Source organism: Corvus brachyrhynchos, unplaced genomic scaffold (genome assembly GCF_000691975.1).
Source record: "Corvus brachyrhynchos isolate BGI_N302 unplaced genomic scaffold, ASM69197v1 scaffold209, whole genome shotgun sequence".
NCBI lineage: Eukaryota > Metazoa > Chordata > Aves > Passeriformes > Corvidae > Corvus > Corvus brachyrhynchos.
In genome coordinates this window covers 1921893-1940699 of record NW_008246056.1, presented here as the reverse complement: position 1 = coordinate 1940699, position 18807 = coordinate 1921893, and the positions used below count along the sequence as shown (strand labels likewise).

The 18807-nt window shown below is 37.8% G+C and overlaps 1 protein-coding gene across 2 annotated transcripts; it reads left to right on the top strand.

The window, feature by feature from the left end:
* The first annotated feature begins 953 nt into the window (after positions 1 to 953).
* ASUN (asunder, spermatogenesis regulator) lies at positions 954 to 17555 on the top strand. 2 transcript variants are annotated; one of them, XM_017745813.1, is made up of 17 exons: positions 954 to 1222; positions 2107 to 2181; positions 2823 to 3045; positions 3316 to 3396; positions 4572 to 4662; positions 5602 to 5730; positions 5880 to 5903; positions 7587 to 7671; positions 9749 to 9838; positions 10306 to 10395; positions 11352 to 11530; positions 12288 to 12458; positions 12839 to 12993; positions 13945 to 14175; positions 15087 to 15226; positions 15894 to 16029; positions 16839 to 17555. In XM_017745813.1, exons 3-17 carry the CDS (start codon positions 2825 to 2827, stop codon positions 16876 to 16878), a joined length of 1863 nt encoding a protein of 620 aa, XP_017601302.1. In that variant the 5' UTR covers positions 954 to 1222; positions 2107 to 2181; positions 2823 to 2824; the 3' UTR covers positions 16879 to 17555. The 2 variants fall into 2 exon arrangements, with proteins under 2 accessions (XP_017601302.1, XP_017601303.1); XM_017745814.1 differs by lacking the exon at positions 5880 to 5903 and having other exon boundaries at positions 959 to 1222; positions 16839 to 17233.
* Positions 17556 to 18807: the final 1252 nt, after the last annotated feature.

Genomic DNA, 18807 nt, shown 5'->3' with positions numbered 1-18807 from the left:
ACTCCGAAGGGGCCGCGGTGAGCCCCGCCAGCTGCAGCCGAGCACGGGGCCCCAGCCTGCTCCTCTCCCTCCCTCCGAGGAAGCCGCCGTCTGACTTCTGTGATCCTCGTTGCTTTAATATTTTTTAGGCTTTTCAATGAGCTTGTATGTATTTTTTGGTTCTGTGTATTCTGTAATTCAGCAGAAGTACATGGAAAAACAAATTCTTACGGTAGAAATTGCCGTTTTCGGTGGTGCCCAGCGACAGGAGGAAGAGTAGTGGCCATAAACTAAAACACGAGAAGTTCTACCTCAACATGAGGAAGAACTTCTGTACATTAAGGGGCGGCAGAACTGTGGAGCAGCTGCCCGGGGAGGGAGTGGAGTCTCCCTCTGGAGACATTCCAAACCCCCGTGAAGGCATTACCCGTTCTAGGTCACCCTGCCTTGGGAGGGGGTTGGACCGGCTGATCTCCGGAGGTTCCTTCCAGTTGTAACTGTTCTGAGATTCTTATAATTTCACACTTGGGATATTTGTCAGTGAGGTGTTGAAGTACAGATGCAATTATTCGTTTAAAAATAAAGATATATTTAGCAAAGACAGGACTGAAAATCGGCTTAAAATTCTGATTATGCTACTTAAAGGACTTTAGAGCTTCATCATAAATTAATTTTTTCCACGTTACTTATTTTAGGAAATAAGCTTTAAATAGGAAGCAGTTTCTGTACTTCTTCTTTAAAGTTGGTTTTAAATAGAGAAGTGGGGAGAGTAATACTATGCATTTTTTTTGCCTTTTCAGCAATATAATTCCACTTTTCTCTGTATTTTTCCTCCTGAGGAAAAATAGTTTCTTCTCATAAAAGATGTAGTCTACTAAATTTGGACTCTTAAGACCTGCATATTTCTAGGATGTTATGTGTAGATTGCACAGTCATCTTATGGTGTGTTTTGTTTGGTTTTTCTGTCACCATGTGCAATTTCTTTCTGCTTTCGATGTCTGTTTCTTTCAGGAAGAAAATGAAAATATTTTCTGAGTCTCACAAAACTGTTTTCGTTGTGGATCACTGCCCCTACATGGCAGAATCATGCAGGCAGCACGTGGAATTCGATATGTTAGTGAAGAACCGTACCCAGGGGATTATTCCTCTGGCACCCATCTCCAAGTCCCTGTGGACCTGCTCAGTGGAGTCATCCATGGAGTACTGTAGAATAATGTATGATATTTTCCCTTTCAAGAAGCTGGTAAGTTCTGCCAGCCATGCTGCATATCGTGCTTGATACGTGTTTTATTTAAGTCTTTTAATCTTTGTGGTGTTTAGAATGAAATACCAAATATAGTTTATCACTTAAAAATTTATTTTTGCTGTTTATATACTTTATAGTCCTTTAATTGGTTGTGGTAGTATATGAATCTCATTACGTGTTTAATTTTGGAACCTTTCCTTGTCTTACTGCCACTTTACGACTTGGTGCAAAACACAGAGAGCTGCTTTAGGGCAACTTAGAGATTTATTATTGTGCTCTCCTGAGCTATGACTTTACAAAAACATGAGTGAAGTATTGTCTCAAGTTGAATTTTGTTGCTAAACACGTGGTAGCGCTCCATAAAAGTTGTGGGATCAACTTTGAAGGAATTCTGGGCTTTAGGAAGAGGTAGGATCATCATGAAACGAGAGCTCCTGGTACACACAGCTCCTTGTTTAGAAGACCATATTTTCTTAGTGATGTTTATTAGATCTTGATAGATACCTACCCCATGATGTACTGTGACAGATGTTGGAGAATGATGTGCAGTTTACAGTATTAGAATTCACTTTATTTTGTAGCTGTTCTACTGGAAATATTATCTGATTCTTAAAATGCTAATGTTTGGAAAATCTAATTTGGTGTAGAAAATGATTTTGTGGCATACAAATATAAGTAGAAGTTGTTCATCATATTACTAAGGGGAAAACTGAATACAGCAGGAGTGTGTGATTTTTGTGGGTTTGTTATTTTGAGTTTGGCTTGTCATTGCATGTTATCTCCCTACTATCAGAAAAAGAAGTGCAATTCGTGTTTGTTTGGATTTGGGGAAGTAACAATGCAACGGCTGTTATCTTAATGTGCTTTTTTGATCCTTGTAGGTGAATTTCATTGTCAGTGACTCTGGGGCTCATGTGTTGAATTCTTGGACTCAAGAAGATCAGAATTTGCAGGAGGTATGATTTGTAGCCGTTCTTTTGTTTTGTAATTCTGACTTCATTGTGAAATAAACATTTTGTTCAGTATGAAATAACTCTGGTTGATTACAGTGTTGGTGGATCTAGTCTGAAATTGTTGTATAACAGAATTTCAAGTAGCTGCCTGTGAGCCTGGATTATTCTATAGACAAGACTTGAAAAGAATCCAATGTCTTTAAGTATAGACTTAAATATTTAAAATTAACGTTATGAAGAAATTAGTTACGTATTTCTTCTGTAATTTGGTGCTGCTTCTTGAACTTAAATTCTTTTTAAAAACATTTACATGAGAGGCGAATAACCTGTGTTAAATACATTAATTGTAAACATCCTCTTTGTGGTCATACTGAAAGGGCTCATTCTCTGAAAAATTTACTTTATGGAGGAAATGCATTTCCAAATTCTCAGAAAATAAAAGCAGAAGACAACTAACAATGTTAGAATGTCCTTCAGATATTTGATATAAGTTGTTACTGTGGTCAGGTGTTTTTCTGTAAAAAATGAGAATATTTAGTCACAATGAATAAATTGAATTGCAAAGGATAATTTAGGGCCAAATGTTTTCCAGAAAGCTGCCAACATGATAATGCTCATTAACTGTTCAATTGCTTTTGTCCCAGCAATGTTGATTTGCATGTCCAGTGTGTTCAAAGGCTGCCTTTTCGCTGCTGGTTTGAACGCTGTGGCCCCGGAGTGCTGCAGCATCCTGCACGGGCTGGTGGCGGCCGTCGAGGCGCTCTGCAAGATCACCGAGTACCAGCACGAGGCCCGCACCACGCTCATGGAGAACGCCGAGCGCGTGGGCAACCGGGGCAGGATCATCTGCATCACCAATGCCAAAAGGTGGGGGAGATGGGAGTCTGTGGGTGTGCTGGGGCTCCTGCCCCTGCACAGAGCGATTCCAGACATTCCCACAAGGGTTGCAGGCAGCTTCTTTGCACAGGTCCTTGTTAGAGCACTTCTCACCTTATCAAAGGTTTTGTTTATGGGGGTCTAACAGTAAAAAGTCAAGTTTCAAAGATTTCCCGCTTGAGACAGTAGAAGAATATTCAGTGGCTTTGAAAAGGAGGATTGATGAATCAGCCTTAAAAGAAATCCACCATTTCTTTGTAGTGACAGCCATGTTCGGATGCTGGAGGATTGTGTTCAGGAGACCATTCATGAGCACAACAAGCTTGCAGCTAACTCTGACCAGTGAGTATACTTTTTACAGAGTGTCTTGGATCCTCTGTGAAATGCGGATGTATTTTTGTCACAAAACTCACTCTGATAAGCTATTTGAATGAATGTCTGTGTGAAGCAGAAGGTGATGAATCATGATATCGTTGGCTGATCATTATCTTTCCAGTATCATCCTTCATTCTAATAGGACAGGATTTCTTTAGCTTGTTACCCTCTACATCTGCTCCAAAATGAGACACATAACTATACCTTGTTATACACTGTGCTTTTAATCACTAATTCATCTGGTGCAGTTTTTCTTGATAATACTGTATTACTTTAATGTTTATCTTTCTTTGACTAAAACAGCTAACTTCTTTGAAACTAGTTTTTTTAAGTTTCTAAATGACTATTGCCTGGCACTTCACTTGAGATAAAGAATCTTGAAATACAGAGTGCATCTCCTCTGAGAAGTCTTTCTCCACCATATGTTTTGTCTAATTAAACTCTGAAGTGTTTGGCCATGGGACTGTGTTGCCTTGTAAAGTTGTAGTAGGTTGAGATCGTATTCCTGGTTGCTCCTCAGGCACTTTAATAGCAGAAGCCTCAGTCTACTATTTTTTCCTGCTGCAGTTGTAGTTTCATGGATGTATAAAGGGTCTTGCTGGGGAAATTAGGTGTTAAGTCCATTGTAAAGACAGGAAGGTCTCATTCCTGTAGGTAGAGGTGTGGTACAATATCTGTATCACTCCAAACTTCCACATCAGTATATCAGCATATATCCTATTACATGTCCCATCTCTCTATGGTGTTTGGGGTAGTTGTTTTTGTGTTCCCTGGAGTCCCCTCATTCATACCTACACTTGGAGACACAAATCCTGTGTAGTGTCAATATTCAGCTGAATAAAGCTGAACAGATTGCACCAGTTAAGGACTTACTCCATTGATGTGTCCAAAAAGAAGCACAGTGCTATAGCATCTGAAGAGCAAGAAATGTTAGGCTTTTATTTTTAATCTGGTAAGAACTTACTTTGAAGTCTGTGCTTTTGAAAATCGTATCTGTAACCTAGTTTCTGCAGCACACTTTCAGAAACAACATGCTGTTAACATTTGTTATGATTCTGTGCTCTAGATATCAGAATTAATTTAATTTTAAGAGATAGTCTGTAGCCATACTGTAGGCTAAGCAAAATGTTTTTGTTTTTAAGTCTAATGCAGATTCAGAAATGTGAACTGGTGTTAATCCACACGTACCCAGTTGGTGAAGACAGCCTTGTTTCAGATCGTCCTAAAAAAGAGGTGAGGAGCTTAAAATGAGAAAATTTATCCCAGGATTAGGAACCATGTCAGACTGAAAATAGTGCAAATTATTCTCAGTTGTTCAGTAGCAAAAGCACATGTGGTGGTTGTTTGAAACCAAGTACATACAAAATATCTGTAATATATTCTGCTGTTCAGAAGTCTGCTCTGCATTTTAATGTGCTGTCTGTAAGAAAAGACTCCAGAAAAATATCTCAACATGAAAGGCATGTAGTGCTGCATATTATTTGGTATATAAAAAGGACTATAAGGGGCTACCTTCCTGTGATTCATTTCTACAGAACTCTGCTGTAGTTGTGCTAAAAAATTGTCAGTGGAAGATAGTAAATTGACTACTTCTCTCTAAGGCAGTCACTGGGTTTGGGTCTTGGGATTTCTTTTTTTGGTTGCTTGGGGGTTCTTGTTTTAGGGCTTTTGGGGATTTTTGTTGTTGTTGTAATTTTTCTTGTGTTAGTTTCGTTTTGTTTTTGAGCCCCAGCCCAATGTTCTTGTTGGCTAGGGAAGAAATCAAGTGCATCTTCTAGCTTGTGTTTATTTGCCTTGTGTATGTATGATGCACTTACAGGTAGACATCTAAAAATTACTTCGCTAAAAATTACTCAGCAGGTAAAAGAATGAAAAAGTTTGCCCAGAGCTGCTGTTAAGATTTATTCCCCATGTTGTGGTACCAATTTTTCCTCTTAAGAATTAGTGACTCACATTTTTTAGCACACTTTTTTTTGTAGGAACTGCATCTGTAGCATAAGCTCAAAATTCAGAATGCAAATAGTTTTTGCTTCTTCCTTGGTAGTTTCCCCTGGCATGGGTTTTTGGGTGGTAGTTTTAGGAGTATAAATGCTTATTTGAGAGTTGATCAAACTGTACTGTTGAATGATACCCCAGCCTAAACCTTGAATTCTATATATCAATTTATTTCAGCTCTCCCCTGTTCTAACCAGTGAGGTGCACAGTGTCCGTGCAGGGAGGCACCTGGCTACAAAACTGAATCTTCTGGTACAGCAACACTTTGATCTGGCTTCAACCACAATAACTAACATCCCTATGAAGGTAATGTTGTGTCTACAGCTCTGTGTTAACCAGCTGCATCACTTCTAAATGTGTTTGAAAACTTTTGATGTTTATTTTAATTGACTTTTTACATTGTTTTTCTCTCCATATCATATTTTCTGTTTTGTTTTTTTTTTTTCTTTTATTAGCCCACATTCAATGTCTGTGACCAGGTTAGTAAAAATAAAGAAGGGGAAAAAAAAAAAGTGTGTCTACAGCTCTGTGTTAACCAGCTGCATCACTTCTAAATGTGTTTGAAAACTTTTGATGTTTATTTTAATTGACTTTTTACATTGTTTTTCTCTCCATATCATATTTTCTGTTTTGTTTTTTTTTTTTCTTTTATTAGCCCACATTCAATGTCTGTGACCAGGTTAGTAAAAATAAAGAAGGGAAAAAAAAAAAAGAAGGATCACAGAACAAAACATTGTATTGCTGAATCTCAATTTTTGATGTAGCAATACAAGTGTTATTTCAGTTCTGTTTATATTACTTTATATAAATACAATCTCGTTTACTTCAGATCAATTTGTCTGTGATTCTTTTGTCTTTTTCTAGTTGTGTTTAGATATTCTTGACCCTTGTGCATTATTATAGTGGCATAGTGAGTCTCTTTTTCCTCTGTTTCATTATCATGCCCACCCAACATAAAGGTGTTTGTAACTAATAGCTGCTTTTTGACCAAGGGTTTTCCAGTGAGTTTTCTACTCTGAAGATCCATAAACATGAGATGGAGACAGGATATACATAGTTAAGAAAGATAATCAGTTAAGCATCTTGTGGTGGAAGTTATGTCCATATATTTAATTTTTTTTGATACTTGGAAATTAGTGTGGTTGAGAATGTCAAGTATTAAGTTGACAGTAATTTTCTGATCAGGCAGCAAGAGACAATTGAGACAGAAGTGTCAGTATTCAAACAAAAAGAGCCAGGGGCAGGTAACTTCCATGATATAAAAAATTCATTAAGTTTTAACACAGTCAATCATTAATTGCATCTTTGAAAACTAGCAGTATTGTATGGATTTTATAAGTTAAAACATGATACCAAAATAATTTTCACAGCTTTTATGAGTTTGATGTGGGTCATGGCATAAATGTGACTTCAGTTTGCAAATACCTTGTCTGTAACTTTCTGACCTGTGTGCTGCTGGTGTGCCTCTCCCTTCTGCCTTTGTCCATATAGTAATAGACTATGTTGGGTTCTCTGTGGTTTTTTTCTTTGTTTTTAATTGTTTTTCTTTTTAAACTTGGAGTAAATTATTAGAGTTACTGTTCTGTTTTTGCTAATCCTCTGCAGCTGTTTAAAGATGCAGTGTCCTCTTTACAAAAGTACATTTTTTTTAGTTATAAACTTGTAGCTGCAAGTGCACTTCTTACCTTAAGCTTAAGAAATAGTAAGTTCAAAGTGTGGGTTTTGATTTGGATTCTTGATTCTTGGTTATGAAAAATAATTGTCACTCCACCCTGCAGTGACCCTTTGTTGCTGCTCAGTAAGCCATAACTTCTGGTGTTTATTTAACGTTTTGAAGGCTTCCTTAACTTCACTAATTTAAACAAAGTAGTTAAGCCTAGTTTTTACCTTTATTTGATACTCTGCACCCTGTGATGACACTTGCAAAAACATGAAGAGGGTTTAAAAAAAAAAGAAAATATGAGGAAAAGCAGTTGGCTGCATCTTTAAATTGCTCAGAGAGCAAACAGTTTCCTCAACATTGCAATCCCGTTGTTGTCTGAGGCACTTGGAGGCTTTTTGTTTTCTTCTGGACTGAAAGGCAAATGTAGAATCATTCATTTAGGAAAATGCTGATCTCTAGCTAAAATATTTCTATTTCTGTCTACCTTTCTCTTTTGAAGGAAGAACAACATGCTAACACATCAGCCAACTATGATGTGGAGCTGCTTCATCACAAAGAGGCACACGTGGATTTTTTAAAGAGTGGTGAGTAGAAATGGTGCTCTGAAGGTGGCTTTTGATCAGCCTCTTTGGGAATATTCACAAAGGAAGATTGTGAGCTTCAAATCCATGTAAATTTCAGGCTCAAATAGAAAATATTTCAATTATTCCTTGCAACCCAAAAAACTTCATTTGTAATGTTGGCATTAGAGTTTTACTCATTGACATACTTTAGTACAGCAATAGGAATATAGCAGTGAGAAAATAGGTGAAATTCAGCATATGTTCAGGATATTGCTGAGAGATTTGAAGGACATGTCAGCTTCTTACTGAGATATAAAAAGTAGGTAAAAGACCAGATGTGCAGGGAGATGTTACAAAATGAAGTCCCTCTTGTGGGTATTTGTGCAAAATTATGCCTTGCACAATTGAGCTTTGTTAAGTAATAATAGTTTGCATCACATCCCACAGGCCTGTTTATGACAATAATTGCTTTGGAAAAAACAAGACTTGTTTGGCTGTTGAGCTTTTTTGTTGTATTGAAATACCTACTATCTTTTTTTTTTTTTTTGTAAATTTGGAATTATTGCCTAGTATTCCTCTGGGGTGAATTTTTAATAGCTCAACTGAAATTAGAAAAGCACAACACTAAGCATTATGCAGAACTGTTTTGTTGAGGAAACTGCCTGATGCAAAACTTCGTTAAAAATCAGCTTGTAACTTCTGTATTAGTAGAATTAAATGTCATATGATCCATAAGTAACCATTTTGGGGAGTCTGTGCTTTTTTTCCATTACTTAGAGGAAGAGGAGGTAACTCCTTTGTCATCTCCAAGTGCTGCCCTCCACATTCTAGGGGAGTGGATGACTAAAGATTGATGAAAAGCACTGGGTGTCCCAGTAATGACCTCGGCCTCAGCTGAACTGGTGTTATGATGTTGAAATCTTGAAGCTTTATTGCCAGGGCTCAGAAGCAGTTTTGTAAAACCTGTTGGCTCAAGGAATTAGGTCTGCTAGAAGAACAGAGAAGCGAACTCTGACAGCATTTCCTCTCCACATTTTCCCCATCAGAACTTTGAGAGGAAAAAGTCTCTACTTAGCTGCTGTAAATTTTGGGTTCTTTCATTTGTTTCTAAATAAGTATTTCAGCTGTAATAGCTCTGGTGCTAGGAAAGCAGGAATTCAATTGCATTGGTCTTATTCCTCTGAAATGTTGCCAAGGAATTTTCAGATTAAATAAATTTGCCCTTCAGATATTCAGAGAGAGAATTTCTTAAATTGTTCCAGTTAATTTAATGGAAAATCCCCCAACTGTTACAAGTTACCTGCATGGCTGATAAGCACATCAAATGAGTCCTTCATGAATAAATGTCTTTGATAGGAAATAAAACCTGTTGTAAGATTAGACTCAACCCTACTGTACTACAGTGTTGCATGTTGATGTACCTGTGTCATTCCTCCCAAATATTGTGCTGCTGTAATTCTGAAACTTCTGCAGTTAATCCTGTTAATCCTGAGATTATGAGAGTCAAATCAAAGATCATAAAGATTCTCAAAACTGTATAGAAGAAATGTAGTTTAATGTAAAGGAGTGTTGATAATAGGTGGTTTAAGGCATTTAGGTGGCTCTTGCAAGATCAGTGAGACCTTGTATGAAAGTACTTTAACAATAAAGCATCTGTGGTCAGTTGAATGCATTGAGAGAACTCAGGCTGAATCTGACATGGCAAAGAGACTGGATGATGCGGCCAAATACTTTTTCCCCAAAAAACTAAACTTGTCAGATGTGCCTTTAGATCAGTTTAATTGACTTTGGGAATATAGTATGTACAAGAAACAATCAGCTCTAGTGTTTGAGAGTTCTGATTTCTGTGTGCAAAATTTAAAAAAAGATACTGTCTTAAAAGTCCTGAGCATTTTAGCAGGAAAAAACTGCCTGTTATTGATAGAACTAAACATATGTGGAACTTTCTTACTGTCAAATCAAAAAATTAGGTATCTAAGTTTTAAATTTGCATTACATTGTGTATATGTTCATGTTACATACACTTTGTACCTTAAAAGTTGTTCTGCTGTAATAAAGAAACTAGTTGATCACCCCCTTTTTCTGCCTTTCTCTGCAGGTGATAATCACATGGGTGGCAATAGCAGAGAAGGCACATTTAAGGAAACTGTGACACTGAAATGGTGCACTCCACGAACCAACAGTGTGGGTAGGTGACACGGAATCCTCCAGAACTGGTTGGTAACTTGTACAAATGCGAGTACAGGAGAGAAAGGGAAGATCTGAGGTAACACAGGAATCATGTGGCCATTCAGCTCATGCACTCTCTCAACTATTAGCAATTTATGTTGACTCATTGAGCCAGCAGGCTGAATATACAGATAAGAGAAATAAGAGCAGACAGACTGTTCAGTGAAGCAGTTCAGGAGATAAAGAATTAGGGTTCCTGCTGGAAATAGGGCCTGGGAATGTGTGAGATTCTCAGAGCTGTGGGTGCTTGGGAGTCCTCCCAGTGAGGAGATGGTGAAAGGAGCGGACTTTGAGATTGAGAGGCATCTAGACTTCTTAGTTCTGCTCATTGTGGACTAGCCTCCTCCTCTTCCATTCTTTTATTTTGTGGACTGTTTTTTCTGACTCTGGAATTACACTCAACTTTTCTACTCGTTTATTTTTCAGAACTGCACTATTGCACTGGCGCATACAGAATTTCACCAGTAGATGTAAATAGCAGACCTTCTTCCTGCCTTACAAACTTTCTCCTTAATGGTAAATTTGTGTCCTTGGCTAATTATTCAATGTTTTAATTTTTAATTCTGTAAATAGAGCACTTAGCACATTTTGGTTTGTATAGCAGTAATGTCTATAGACTGTAAAAATGCTGAGTTTATTTTAACACGTCCTATAAATAAGAGAAGAAAGTTGTTAAATGTCCTCCAAGGCAAATATGTTTTGGAGCTTAAAGATGGGAGGAAAGATGCAAAGAAGGAACAAGTATTGAAATGGAGGTTTCTATGTTTCCAAACAAAATGGCATTACAAACATCCTTTTAATGGAATGTTTCCTTCAGTCAGGTCATTTGATTGTCTAAATGTGCAGTGGTTTTCTTAAACACTGTATCTTAGTGTATTTTTCCCTAGAGATTGTGTAGTGAAAATGTCCTTTGATTAATAAAAATGGTTAGAACCAAAATTAATAACATATTTCAGATAAGCACATGCTTCTGATTTTTGTCCTTTTTGCTTCCTGATAAAAAGAAACTTATTTGGAGAATGCACCCTTTTATGCTTGGTGTATTTTACTGAAAATAGGACAAAAGCAGTTTTATTTCTCTGCCTGAAGAACAGTGTCCATTTTAAGCATTAGCAAGGGGTATCAACTGATACCTTTATACTCAAAAGGTTATTTTATTACTTTTTGGAGGTTGCTTTTAATGAGAGTGTTTCTCCAACAGGGTCATTGGAATGCTTTATGAATGTGTATCTTTTCCTAAAATAATATTGATTGGTTGGTCCAGGAGAGGCTTTTTGGTGTTGCTTTGTAAAATTTTAAGGCTGTTCTGTGTCAAGACAATGAGGAGATGGCAGTTTCTTGTTCAGCTGGGTGAGAACACCACCTTGGTGGGTTCAGATTCTTCTTGGCTGAGCACAAACCTGTATTTATGCAGCTCTGAATTTAAAATTGCAGCACACAGTAGCGAATGAAACTGATCTCCCTTCCACCAGGTCGTTCGGTGTTGTTGGAACAGCCACGCAAGTCTGGCTCAAAGGTCATCAGCCACATGCTCAGCAGCCACGGGGGAGAGATTTTCTTGCATGTGTTGAGCAGCTCCCGCTCGATTCTGGAAGATCCCCCCTCAATTAGCGAGGGGTGCGGCGGGAGGGTCACTGACTACAGGATCACAGTAAGGGTCTTTCTGTCCTACACTGCCGCTTCTATCACGGGACAACAGATGCAGTCATGTGGGAAGGAAATGTTGGACGGGACTGCATGGTCCAGCTTCCTATGTAATAAATACCTTGATAGATATTTAGTACAAAATACTACATTTGTTAATTGTTAGCCCGGCTTTATAAAATACTTTCTGCGTCAAGGAATGCCTCCTTAATGCACTAGGAGTGTTTAGTTTGTTCTGGTTCTAGAAAAACATTTTTCTTGGTAAGTTTCTTCTGTGGCTTGGATACACATAGGACTGTATCGTGCTTATTGTCAAAGGAGAGATTGCACATGAGTGGTGTGTACAATAAATAGAAAAGATGAAGTCAGCTTTGAACCCTGGTGTCAGACAATCAGCTGACATGCATTTTGTTTGTCCTTTATTTTTTTCAACACATCCTTGATATCTCTTGTAAACAAGCAGAAGTTCCTTCTGGAAAAAGTAATTCTTCCCATACATGAACTACCTTGCAGATCTGGAAGTCCTCCTCATCAAAACCCGTACATTGATTTTTACCTCATATTTCTGTGCCCCTGTGTTTGTGTTCCCCCTGGTTAATGCATGTCCATCTGAGAGCTAGAGACAGGGCTGTGCTTGGTAGGGTCAGGTGTGGCAGTGGGATGGTACAAAGTTAGTGATAAGCAAGGCTAAGCTGTTTAGCCCGTTCACTGAAAGTTTCTTTGTTAGAGAAATGCCTAATTGTATCTTGTTTGGTTATCATTAGGATTTTGGTGAATTTATGAGGGAAAACCGATTAACTCCTTTTCTAGAGCCCAGATATAAGATCGATGGAAGTCTTGAAATTCCATTGGAACGTGCAAAAGATCAGTTAGAGAAACATACTCGTTACTGGCCTATGATTATTTCTCAGACCACCATCTTCAACATGCAAGCTGTAAGTAACCTGGGCTGTGTAAATTTTTGTTCTGTTCCTAGATTGCGTCCCCTTGTCACTGGATGAAATACCAACTCTGTTGGGTGATAAATCCCTTGCCACAAAATCAGTTTATTTTCAGCTTTATTTCTACTGAAGTAACTGTATTTAATGCAGTAGATTATTGGAATGCCATTTAAATAAGGTGGAATATTTGAACCTGACAGCTGCAGTGCTGCTGGGTAAAGAAAGCATCTGCTTATACTTGGAGTTAGTACTAAACTGAGGGTAAGAGGGTGGGGTTTTGTTGTGTGTTGTTCCATTGCTTTTGATTTTATTCTTCTTGTTGCTCTCCTGTGACGTGCACACGTTTTCTTGTTCATTTCTGTTTTGTCCTGCAGGTAGTGCCATTAGCCAGTGTGATTGTAAAGGAAGCAATGACTGATGAGGATGTGCTGAATTGTCAAAAAACAATATACAATTTGGTAGACATGGAGAGGAAAAACGATCCACTGCCAATTTCAACAGTTGGTACCAGAGGAAAGGGGCCAAAAAGGTTACATGCATATCTCTCTTTGTTGATGCTGGACTATTTTCAGAAATACTCTGTTGACAATGTTTTCATACCAAATTTTTGAAGTATGGCTAAAAATAATACATAGTAAACTAAATGCTGTATGTGCACCACCCAAATGCTGTGAATACTTCACCTGTATCATTTAGGGGCTATAACATTACTGCTGTATGTTAGGGAAAAAAGCTCTAATTTTATTGCCTAAGAATTTAAATATGTTAAAAAATATGAAATCAAAGATAGTCATCAGGAAGGGTGAAAGATTGATACAAATTGGACAAACAAAGTGGAATAATTTCAAATTAATAAAAAGGAAAACTTAAGTATATTATAAATGAACAGTGCATTAAAACTGGTATATATGAGAATAGTTAAATCCTTTTGAAACAGTTATTTAAAATATGGGGTGCTTCTTTAAAATAAGCGTAGAATATTCTGATACCTCAGTCATTTGGATGTGTTCCTTGTATTTTCAAGAATTGGTTGAAAAGAAATTCTGGTTTGCCTACATGACAGGGAGTTACTGACAGTAGTGTGGTGCAATTCTTCCTTATTTTTTTTAACCCAAATAATGTAATAATTCATTTGCTTTGTCAGTACGTGAGTGGCCCTCTGACATTGCATTGTTAGCAAGCACCTGAGAGATTTTACAAGTGCCTTTTGGCAGTGAGGTCTTGTGGAACAACATGATTTCAGTGGCCATAATCCATCTCAATTTAAACTTCACTCTGGGTGTTAACTGGGAAATGTTAATGTGATTTCAAGAATGGAGTAATCCCAGGAGGGGAGACTTTCTGTACAGGAGGACAGACGATCTCTTTGGAGTTATTTTTGGTTTGGGGGTTCTTTTTTTGTTTGTTAAGGTCTGCATTCATTAAGTAGTTGAATGACACTGGTAATCCTTCACATGGTGTGTTTTTCTTGGCCTTTCAGAGATGAGCAGTACCGCATTATGTGGAATGAGCTGGAGACCCTTGTCCGAGCACACATAAACAACTCTGACAAACACCAGCGAGTCCTCGAGTGTCTCATGGCGTGCAGGAGCAAACCCCCGGAGGAGGAGGAGCGCAAGAAACGAGGCAGAAAGAGAGAAGACAAAGAGGACAAGTCAGAGAAGTTGGGCAAAGACTATGAATCAGATAAGCCATGGCAGGAATCAGAGAGGTACATTTTCTGAAGTGAAATCGAAGTGTAGCATAACTTTTGTTCTTAGTGGTTGACCACTTAGCTGGGTGTTTTAGCTTGAGGAGTTCCTGCTGTTGGATTCTATCATAACCGCACACCTATTAGATGTTAAACTGCTTTGTGGGAATCTAAAGCATGGCTGAAAACGTGGGACAAGCAGTTGTTTCCTTTGAGCTGTAGATAGTTTAGTGTTCATGTTGATTAAACAACCCAGCTTGATTTGGCTCTTCTCTTCAGCTGAACATAAGGATTAATGTCCATTTCCCTCCTGTCTGTAATTTGTGTTGTTATTGTAGCTTGTCTAAGTGGTCAGCACCTGTCAGTCTGTTCTGTGTTGTTCCTTCTTTCAAACTACTTTCTGAAGAGATCCCAAAAGCTCACAGTAATAAGCTTAATTTGCATGTGTTTTGTGCGTGCTGGGAGCATGTAGGATAGGAGGACCATTTCATCTACACTGCTGTCACCATGCTGATGAGCTTCCATGCCTTCCTGTGTATGATCATTGCTACAGCTTTGCTTTCACACATAGAACAGAAATGGGGACTGAGATAAAAGGGATTTGGTGTAGAATGGGTCTGAATTCACCTAGAGAAGATAATAGGAAATTGTATGGTATTTGTATATGTATTTATTTTTATTTAGTCTTTCCTTCAAAATTCAGATACCAATTGTCTCAACAACTGAAGTGAAACTCTGTATTAAGAACCTTCCCTTTATGTAAGGCTTTATCCAGAAGATTATTTGGCTAGAATTCCCTATTGTTTGTCACCCATTCCAAGGGGTCAGAAGAAATTTTCTTATGGTATGGGTCTTGTATAATTTCGAGGAGTACAGAATGGTATCAAGAATTATGTCCTGCTCAAGCATATTTTTCCTTCCCTCTCAAAAAGGTTAAAAGGTCTTTTGGATCGGGAGAAAGAAGAACTGGCAGAAGCTGAAGTTATCAAAGACTCCCCTGATTCTCCTGAGCCCCCCAACAAAAAGCCTCTCATTACAATGGATGAAATGCCTGCAGTTGAAAAGGCAAAAGGTAAACCAGAACAATTGCAACAGATTATTTCTTTTAAAGGTAGACGTTGTTGCATCAGTCTGTGTTTTCTAAAGTAATGAGGTGAATCATTTTGGAGTTAAAGCTAAGTCAGTGAAGATCATGTTTAATTAAATGCTAAATGCTGAGAAATTCTTGAAAAACATGTTAACCTCACCAGGTCTGTGAAAAAAAGGGAGATGCCAAGACACTCTGTGGCTCTGCTGATAGACTCTAGGGTTGACAGGGGGTTGGCCATGTTCCTGCTGGTGCTGTTTGAGCTACTGTATGTGAGAAATGCTGTTTGAGGGCAGGTATCAAAAATCACTGTCTCCTGCTAATGAATATCAACTTGCCTAAGCAGTGCAATTGTCAGAACGGGCAGTTCTCACTGCCTTCTCTTCCTTGGTGTGAATTATTTGCTATCACAGTGGCTGAGCTGATGCTGAGATTCTGCATTTAAAGCAGAGTCCATCTCATGTGCAGCAACTCCCCAGCCATTATCACTTTGCATATTTTGGATTTATTTAGCCCCTGTTGTAAGGTTTTTTAATATTAGTGGTTTTAACATGTTGTATTACCATAATCTGTAATTCCTTTAAGATGTTATAATGATGTAATGTTAATTCAAAAATTTCATCACTTAGACTCTTTTTACTTACAATTTTAGGGCCAATGTCCTTGCTGTCTTTATGGAGCAACAGAATTAATACTGCCAACTCTAGGAAGCACCAGGAATTTATTGGTCGGTTGAACTCTGTCAACAACAAAGCTGAGCTGTATCAACATCTGAAAGAAGAAAATGGGTTTGTATCAGGAAATGCATCACCACCCACATCTTGGCAGTAGTCAGTGTGGAGTTTGCAGCATTAGATACTACTCTTTTGATGATTAAAATATCTAAATTCATTCCTTTGCTTCTCAGCACTGATGGAGAACCAGAGCAGTGTTTGCTTCTCTTTGCCTCTGTGCCGAGCAAGGCTGACTGCGGAGAGCTGGGCTTCCCTGTGCCTCAGGGACTGCCCTTGCAGCAAAACTCTTATTAAACTTCAGGGGGTTAAATAGTAGCTGAGGTATTTTGCTTGCTTTAGTTTCCGAAGAAATGGCTGATACAGAAATATTGTTGATAATAAAGTGGTTGAATCTTAGGCTGTGCTGTAATGAAGTTGGCAGTAGTCTGTGTTCTACGAAAAATACTGGAAAACCAAACCAGCCTCCTCTGAAGGAAATAAGATGATGGTAGACAACGCTCAGTGTAAGAAGGGTGAAAATGAAGTCCTTGAAACAAATTGCCAAAGCTCAGATTTTCAAAATAGATTCTCTAGTTTTATGAATATTCTGCAGTCACATGAATATTTTGTGTTTTGGTGAGGTTGATAATGGATGGGTTTTCACAGCTGAAATGTATCTCTGCAGAAACCTTTGCTTTATGATTGCTGCTTAAAGAAGTATTAAGAGGAGATAAGATTGCATATGTTGGGGTAGGGAGAGATAGGATAGTTAGTGAAGTAAAAAATATTTATGAAAGCATTTAAATGCGATTTTTTTTTTTTTTTTTAAGCTATTGATTGTTCTTTCAGTAACAAGCCTTACCATTGTTGTCTTTGCATTTCAGAATGGAAACGACAGAAAATGGAAAAGCAGGCCGGCAGTGAGGATTAATTCTGTTTCTCAGGACAAAACTTGGCCAAATAGCAAAAATATTTAATGCTGGAATTGCTCTTGGTACTGTTTCAATACAATTGTATAGCTCTGGTTTGATTGGTTTTTACATTTTTCTAGTCCTATTTTTGCTATGAAGTTTGAAATCTGCATATCACGTTAAACGAGCTGTGTGCAAATTGGAGATGTCCTGGAGTGTTTTCCAGTTGAGTTTTAGGATGAAGAAAACCTCTGCTGCCATGGAGTAAATCAAGTAATCAAAAATGTTAGTCAGCTTTAAAGTCCTTGCCCAGAAGCATTGGATACTATTTCAAAATCAGTGATGACTGTCTAAAAAGAAAAAAAAAATTCAAGTAATTTATAATAAGCTGATAACATTGTTAATTTTGGTTCATGAATACTTTTTATTTATATGAGGATTCCTCAGGAGTTCAGAATTATGGAAAAGACTGCACACTGAGTACCCAGACACTGAGCTGAGAGAGTGCCAGTCTTGGGTTTTCATCTGAGGGGTGGGAGGGTGAAGGGTTTTACAGGTAAAAATTGTTGGTTTAAGGACTTTTAAAAAATGGAATGTAAATGGTCTTTAGAAAGCAAAGCCTTTCAGGTTGTTGTGTTGGAGTTAAGGCTTTGTAAGCAGAAGTACAATAAAATTTTTTGCTAATAATTATTTTTTGATGAAGTGTGTTCTGTAAGGTACTTGTTATATGTCTGAGACACTGAATAGGAATGGCTGTGAAATGATAAAAGTAGGTAATCTGTCCTCAGTTTCTTTGAGTAGAGCCTCTTCTACTGGGGAGTAGAATTCTCAACTGGGAAAACTCAGCCAGCGTCTGTGATCTGATCCCTTGTAAGATTTTGGGTTGTCTTCCACATGGGCTAAGGAAAGATGAATTATTGAGCTTTCCAAGTGTGTCGGCCTTCCTCTGATCTGCATCTGGCTTCTGTAAGCAACTGAAGGGCTCACAGATTGGATATCTTGCAGTTGATTGAGACACATCTTGGAGATTTTCTAGAAGTAAATCAATATATTCATATTCACCTGCAACTTTAAATACCACAGTTCCTGATGTATAGATCTGAACACAAATATTCTTCACTTAACATTTGTGACTGAATCCTTTTTTCAGCTGTGCTAAAGTACCGTGAATAATTTCAAGGTGATTATTCAGCCACTCTGATGCAGGTGTGTTTTCTGTTAAATGATTTTAGAACTGTTTTTACAGAGTGATTAAATAGTACTTGCATGGTAATATTTTCTGTCATATTGTGAAATATTTCTAGCTTTTACAGAAGCAATTTGTAACTCTTGGAGATCCTAGTCTGAAGACTTCTATTGCTTTTATTTGTATTATTTCATTGAAAACAGAATGTCTTGCATCACCACATCTCTTGATACCCTATCTGAAATGTTCTGATGGAGAAAACTGCCACAAAATTATTGCTTCTCATAAGTCTCTGGGTTGTCTTAATGAGATTTTACTGCACATCACTCTGGATGTTTCTCTTGTTTACTAGAGGGGTTTTTAAGGCAGGGAGCTGGGGAGCGTGTAAATGTCAGCTCTGCAATTTGCAAAAATATTTTGGAAAGCATTTAAATGGGATTTTTTTTTTTTTTTTAAGCTATTGATTGTTCTTTCAGTAACAAGCCTTACCAATTGTTGTCTTGCATTTCAGAATGGAAACGACAGAAAATGGAAAAGCAGGCCGGCAGTGAGGATTAATTCTGTTTCTCAGGACAAAACTTGGCCAAATAGCAAAAATATTTAATGCTGGAATTGCTCTTGGTACTGTTTCAATACAATTGTATAGCTCTGGTTTGATTGGTTTTTACATTTTTCTAGTCCTATTTTTGCTATGAAGTTTGAAATCTGCATATCACGTTAAACGAGCTGTGTGCAAATTGGAGATGTCCTGGAGTG

Bases quoted from the DNA above. Each gene is read 5' to 3' on its own strand.
- ASUN (XM_017745813.1), top strand. From the start codon at position 2,825: ATGTTGATTTGCATGTCCAGTGTGTTCAAAGGCTGCCTTTTCGCTGCT. The intron at 11,531-12,287 runs GTAAGGGTCTTT...GGTTATCATTAG, and splicing joins TCACTGACTACAGGATCACA to GATTTTGGTGAATTTATGAG. The intron at 16,030-16,838 runs GTTTGTATCAGG...TTTGCATTTCAG, and splicing joins CATCTGAAAGAAGAAAATGG to AATGGAAACGACAGAAAATG.